Genomic DNA, 7537 nt, shown 5'->3' on the forward strand with positions numbered 1-7537 from the left:
CATCCCTGGGGTCGGGGAACACATTAGTAAGTGGCCAAGTTACTCTTTGTGTATCTTTGGGCATCTTTGTCTCTGCTAGTAAACAGACCGAATGGCCTGGGTGGATACTGTTTGCCAGTGAAGTTTAGGAGGATGTGAAGACAGCGGTTATCATGACATGAAAGTGTAGCCTGTGCCTATTGGTTCTGAATGAAAGCACTACTTCCAACCACATCAAACAGCTGTATCAGTAATGACCCGATGATGTCAGAGCGGATATTGCTGCTTTGTGAACTGTATACCACTCCACGGATAGCAAGGGACAAACACAATATGGTATTGTGCATTGTCGTGTGTGGGAAATAAAGTATTTTTCCCATTACGATCACTGCCACATCACCGTGATCCCCCTTTCAGGGCTTTGAGGTATGATCGCCAGGCAGCCGTTCCGGAGAGAGGATGTTCTCAGTGCACTTTTAGCCAATCGGATCACTCCTCGGCCAACAAGAGCAAACATAATAACTGACTGCAAAATCTTTAAACTAATGGACACTATTTCTGCCATTTGTGCCGATGTGCTGCTCCCGCTGGTTGCCTGTAGTAACCAGTTGGTCCACTCCTGTGCCCCTTCCCCTTTACTCCCATAGAGACCGGATGTTGTGCTTGGTGACAGGAGTTTCTGGTATTACATTACTGTTGAATATTCATGGAGAGGCACACCCAGGGGCACATCCGTATTTCCACTACAATGCTATGGAGACGCAACTTTCAGTATTAAAGATACAGGGTGATAGATTAGATTGGATAACAATTTATTGTCTGTTTTACATACATTCGCTGTACTACCTCAACACCGCCAACGCTCACAATAATGCAAGTAACAATATTATTGCACTGCAGATTGTGGACAAATATCATACAATACATACACCACATGCCACCTACCTCTCTGAAAAAAGCACACATTCCTATTCTGAATACGTAGGACTGCATCAGCAAGCTCTCAGAAAGCGGCAGAAAATAATAGTCACCCATGAAAACTTGCAGCATCAGAATCAGATATAAGGACAGGCATTTATATTGTTATTAATAATATCCCTCCTGCCAGGTCACTGTGCCATTACCTCATCTTTCAGACTCTGTCGGGCCTGTAAAGTCAGACTAAAGTCCCCTAATGAAGCCAGGCGTGAAATGTTAATAAAATCGGCTGTGAAATATGACCACCCCCTGCCTCCCGTGACACGGGCCCCCCTCTATCCCCCTGGAAATGACCAGGAGAGTTACCTCGCCTCCTCCTCCAGGGAGTAAATATTTTAGAGTGCACTTAGCGAAGGGCACGGAGGGAGGGGAGCCCACACGTGACGGAGACGGGGAGGTGGAGGAGGACGGCCCCGTTCCTTCTGCCCGAGAGCATTCTGCCGTCGGCTAATCAGGCCTTAATCTGAGTACAGTACAGTCAAAATACCACTCTGCATTCTGGCATAGACAAGAGACGTGATGGGAGGGGGTGAGCCAAAAGAATGCCTCGTTCTATTATATGGCTAATGAGACACAGATACAAGTAGCTGCAATTCCTCCTGTCCTAATTTGGAGTCTGAAATGGTACTACTAGTACATTCATTAGTGTATTAAACTGACTAAAATAGAATTGGCAAGAGTTGGCAAGCCACACTTTGGGTTACATCTTTGGGCTATTGCTGTTATTGGTCACATTCATTGTTTGTGTTTTCATGTTTTTTTTTATTTTTTTTTATTTCTGGACCTGGCTATTGCATGTCAGATTCAGGTTTGGTCTTTTATCTCTCATCTACCTGTCATTCTGGTTCTTGTGAATGTTATCAGTCAGTTTCTGTGCTTCAATTATCACAGTTTCTAAGCAGTGAAGCTATCATTCTATGCCCACCCCCAGCATTTATGCTCACAAGATTTGTCCTCCATCAATTGTTATTGTCTTTAAACAGTCAGAGAGGGACAAGCACTTTTGGCGAAGTCTGTGGGGAAACCATCTATTGAGCCAGGCTGCGCTGTGGCCCCTTCTCATTCAGTTACCCTCTCTGCTTTCTACCTGTCCGAATAAAGCAAATAAGAATAAAACAGACACCATCATGCACTTATTTTAACATTTTAGAGAGGTACTCTTGGGAGAAGTGGTAAAACATGGTTATGCATCACTCCATTTACTGTAACAAGTACACAAGCATGCTGGTTGTTTCACATAATTGCATGGGTGCTGATTCACATAATTGCAGGGGTGGGTGGGGTTGTTGAGTTCAAGGCCTTGTTTGTTTAAATCCCTCAGAAATACCAAAGAGAAAGTTGGAAGTGGAAATTAATTAAAACACTTTTCCCAAAAATCTTATGTTTTCAGGATACAGGTATTACTTCAGACTGAGATTTTCAGGGAAATCAATCATGTTATAAGGCCGATTTGCAAGTACAAAGGACTTTGTGAAAGGATTAGACTTTTTCATCTCATCTTCAAAACAACAATAAAATGGAAGATGTTTTCTTTGCACAGCACTGTTCAATAAAACATCACAATCCTCCACTGCGATTGGCTCAGAGAGTAATCTTTGATTGCTCTGTGAATGTGTATTCCAGACAAGCACTTTGAACCAGGCTTTCACAGGAAATTGGTTGTGAACTGTTAATATATCACTAGATGGAATGACCTTTGAAGCCCTTGTCTAGATTATCATGATTCAAGTGAAGCTGACATCCCTCACCTGTAATAACGGAAATGTCATGATAGAGTATAAAGCTATGTTGTGCATTCGCTGGACATGAAATGGCTAGTGACATCTTTTGCCATTCACTTCTTTAGCAAGGTGGCATGGCAACAAAATAATGTAACTTGTGTGGATTTTAGACATCCAGCATTTATGTCTAAAATCATGCCGAGTCCTCCCACACAGTAGAGCACAATGTATGGAAATCCCAAGGTCCCATTTAGGGTATGGTTCATAATCTTCTCTCCCTTTTAATGCCATCTAGAAAAGTAATCTTTCTGCCATTCAAAGATTATTTCATTTTTCATAGGGGATGAAATATTCAGAGCAGAGGATTGACTTCTCCTCAGAAGGCATGGTGTGAATGGAACTGGGTTTATATGGATATGCAACAGCCCTCTGCTTCAGAGCCCATTTACCTGAAGGGTGGATCTATCCACTTTGGGGGCTTTTTGAATTTCGCAAAAAAAAAAGAGAAAAATGGGAAAGAGCTCTTTAAGCCACTTGTGTGTCCCAGGTAAATATAAAATAAATTGCTACAGGCAGAGGACTGCTTGAGCTAGAGAATGTTTCTCTTTCAGTTTGTTATAGTGTTACTCTTAGATCAAGCTCCTGTTTCAGTTAAATTGGGCAGTTCCCTGGTCTTTCACATTATAAGTCTGGTGATAATGTGAAATTAGCAGACATCTGCTCAGAGGCTGAAATTATTATGTTGTGAAAGGCAGAGTTATGTACGTATCAGAATGTGCAGCAGAACACTATCTGTTTCTGTATTCAACCAAATGTATCTGTTTAATAACCTGTATTCGGATATAAAACCAGAAGTGTGTAAATAGTTCAACGAGATAAAATAAATATGCTTTGTAGCCGATTGTGCATTGCCATTGAAATGGTACTGAATAATGAATGCCAGAGATGCTGCAAGAGCAGGGAGCTCTGTCAAGACAAGTCTCCCTCACACACGTTGTGTCTGCTGGATGTGGATAACTCCAGATGAGTATCGATAAGTAAAATGCTAATATCCTTGAAATGATGACAAAACAAGACATTTTCACTTCACATCTATCAAGCAATTTTCAAAATGCATCAATAAAGAATGCACTTCTATCCCCGTGTTTAGTTTAAACAGTATAGTTTAAGGACCTTCTTAAGTGCAGTCAAGTCTGAAAATGGAATTACCTTTTAAAATATTTAAACATGCGCCCGGTTTTAAAACTCAAACTGAAATTTCAATGCAATTTTAGATTAAGGTTTAATTACAGTCTTTTGCCTAAGTAGACATGTAGAACAAGGAATAATTTGATTCTGATGCAACCTTCTAATGAAATGTTCACAACTTTCAGTGTAAGTCAAAGCTTGCATTTAGTCTTATTATTTATTTAATGTAGCTATATATTGTTTAAAGTAAAGTAACAAATTTAACATTCACAAAATGTAACACAAATACACATGCAGGTGTTGTACTGTATATCAAAAACAAACATGCCTGTATAATTTAAATAAAGTAGTACCCCACTTTTTACTAATGAATGATAGAACATAAATATTGTTGTCAGAATAACAACTGAAGATAGCACTGCCTACTAGTCACCCCTCATTGGACTCATATGTACTCTGGTAGAATTGAGTTAACACTGGACATTTCTCAAGGTCATTATTGAAAACTAAAACTGAACCCACACCGGACACCCCTTACAATTGGACACCCCTGGACATTTCTTGAGAAATTAAACATGTTGCTAATGACAGACATCCCAACTTCATATTTTTATTAAGTGGTTGAATAGTAAGGCACAAATGAATGCTTTCATCTTATAAGATGGCGTTGTGATTTCAAAAAAGAAACACTTCAACAAACCTTCCAAAGAAACATGTGAAAACTTTCTTTGAAAAACACATGTATTCATGTTACAGCTTGATTACAAACATCTGTCCTTCTAGTCTTTGATGAAGTGCTGCTTTCCTTATCAATTTCCACAACTACAAATACATTTCAAATGAAAAGGAAAGTTTTAAGGGACAACAAAACAATCTAATACTAACAATTATAATGAAATATAGGATAATTATTATATTTTTGCTTATTATTATATTTTTTTGGAGTTAAATATTTGGTCTCACTGGCCACTGACAACATAATAACCAAGCATTTCTGTCTCCACATTAAGGAAATGGAAGAAGAAACAAAGGAGTTGATGAAATCCTTTATCTAATCTTAGTTTACCAACTGTTGTCTGTCTGTCTGTTTACAGTTCTACAGTTACTGAGTCAAACTCACAGCATGATGAGCCAGTTCCAGATTGTACATATTGAACCGTCTGAAACCGACTCATCGCCACAACGACCAATCAAAGCGCGGAATTATTTGAGACGACCAATAAAAATGCGACTTCTTATCAAACTAGACAGTCGCCTTCTTTCTTCATGGCCAGCATGGAAAAACACATTTTTATGACCGAATTAATTTCGACTTCTTTGACAAAATAATTGGGGATGATGTGTATGATACCAGATATGGGTATAACGGGATAACGGGATAACTCGATTGTCTATATTAGTGGTAGAAGCACCAAGTGCTTTGTTCGTCGGGCGGTGTGTCACGTGGACAAAATTAGGTAAACATTCTACATTTCCCAAAAGCTCGTTGGAGCTTGTCTCCACCTAGTGGTCACACGGCCACACATCTTGCAACCATCAAATCTGGAGGCAGATTTGGACTATTTTTTCTTAAATATATAGTCGCTGAATGGCTCCAAGAAGAAATCGTACAGCTAGTCTACACCGCAAACTATTTCAGCCAACACGGATCCAATTTCCTGGTGCACAGTCAGTGGTTGTAAACTCACTGCCCACTTGATAGGCTGGACAAATGCTGGTCAAAAACCTTTTTAGGGTGCCCTTGGGTCTAACGATCAAGTTTAAGTAAAATTTAAATCTCTGATAGAAGTGGCAGAAGGACAATTTCGCACTGCACTTAAGTAGCAATATGTGAACAATAATTTTCAAATACGCCGGCTAAAAATAACTAGGCAGATAAGAAATTGTGTTCTGAATTAAAGCCATTAAAATGATGTAATACTGTAGCCTACCTATATTTAGTTTCAAAAGACAAACTTCAACTCTGGTTTTCCATCCATTAAAAATAAAATAAATTAACATCTAGCCTACACAATACATCAATACAGTTCTGGAATACCAGTAGTTAAATTAATTACCCAAATTATCTCACACGTTTTTCTCAATCAAACTTCTAAAATTTTATCATATTCAAAGCATTCCGATTTCCCCCCAAGAAAGAAAGGCTGCTCCCTTTGAAAGGGACTTCAAATCGATCGCTGTGTATTCGCCTATTGTTTGACAATATTCACTTCGTGTCACTCACCAACTTCACTGGGACGCATATAATTACAAATGGACCGTTAATGAGACGATAATGACGGTTTTGATCTTGTGTGGTTCTTTGTGGTGGCAAAGGTGTATAAAGTCAGACGAGGTTCATCACCAGACCTCAGAGCTGAAAAGACGAATCCACTGAGCACACTGAAATACTGTTTGGCAAGTAACCTGCGGAAAAGGAGGAAAGGGATTACATGGCTTCAGCAAATGCCTCCAACTTTTCAATCGACCACATTTTGGGATTTGTATCCAATGGGAAAAGCGCGTCAACTTCGACAGCGAATGCTCATGTTTCCTCTTGGACTGATTCGGTAGGCGACCTTTGCCCCAGGCCTGAAACTTACTGTAACAGTAACCCGGTTTCTCAGCGGACAGTTCCTCCGCATCCATACCTTTTGGAAACGCCTTATCACTCCATGCAGTATGACTACTTTGGCTATGCATCCTTCAACTACTATCCATTAGGCTTCGGCCAGCGAAGTTTCCAGAACGGAGCAGGTGAGATTTTTTGGTTTGTTGTCATATATTTCATGACTTCATCATAATATCATCATGGTAATTGTTACAAATGATAATATAACCGGTGGTTTGAATCCATCACACATCGAGATGCCATTCGATATGTACAGTGTTAGGCAATACATGGCTATGGCTCCTGATTTTAACTTTCGTTTACACGTTTTTTCAGGACCACAGTCTCAGTACGTCTACCTACCAGTTGACAACCTGCGGAAACGCAATCGAATGCGCACTGTATTCACGGAGAACCAGACACAGAAACTGGAACACCTCTTCGGGGTCACCGACTACCCGGCAGCTGAAGCACGGGAGGAACTAGCCGTGAAGGCCGGTCTCTCCGCAGAGACAGTCAGGGTAAGTTTTTTTTTTTTTTTAAACTTGTCTTAAATGCCAGAAATGCGTAAAGGGTGTAGGCCATTATAGCGAGTCTGGCTTTCATTGATAATGTTTAATCGTGTGATCGGTCCCCCTTCATTTCAAAATGTGTTTTCTTTTTTAGGTGTGGTTCAAAAATCGTCGTGCGCGAAGGAAAAGACAGGGTATCGCCAAGTGCAGAATTTCAGCTCATGCCAAAAGTGGAAAACTATCCTCCGGAAAAAACGAGAAGACATCGCTTTGAACAACGTCTGCAATAGTAATTTGAAAATTGGACTTCTGCTGCTATCTTTGAAACGGCAGGCTTGACTAAAGACAGTTTATGTGCATTACCTTAATTTATTGTGACACTATATTACATTAATGTATTCATTTTGAGAATGCATGTTTTTGTTGACCTTGGCGTCATATCTTTCTTAAAGTTCTGTAAATGTGTTTTCTGCCTAGAAAAGGTGGGTAGTGTAATTTTGAACAAACTTTGAATAAAACAGTATTTTACAAGAACGGGTCAAATTGAATTTATAAACCTATTTTTTCAC

At 39.8% G+C, this 7537-nt stretch overlaps 1 protein-coding gene across 1 annotated transcript; it reads left to right on the forward strand.

Moving 5' to 3' along the window:
• The first annotated feature begins 6248 nt into the window (after positions 1-6248).
• Positions 6249-7307, forward strand: dharma. Its single transcript, XM_061216347.1, has 3 exons — positions 6249-6602; positions 6793-6977; positions 7302-7307. The coding sequence occupies exons 1-3, from the start codon at positions 6299-6301 to the stop codon at positions 7305-7307; spliced, it is 495 nt and encodes a 164-aa protein (XP_061072331.1). The 5' UTR covers positions 6249-6298.
• The last annotated feature ends 230 nt before the right edge of the window (positions 7308-7537 follow it).

Source organism: Conger conger, chromosome 13 (assembly GCF_963514075.1).
Source record: "Conger conger chromosome 13, fConCon1.1, whole genome shotgun sequence".
Taxonomy (NCBI): Eukaryota; Metazoa; Chordata; class Actinopteri; order Anguilliformes; family Congridae; genus Conger; species Conger conger.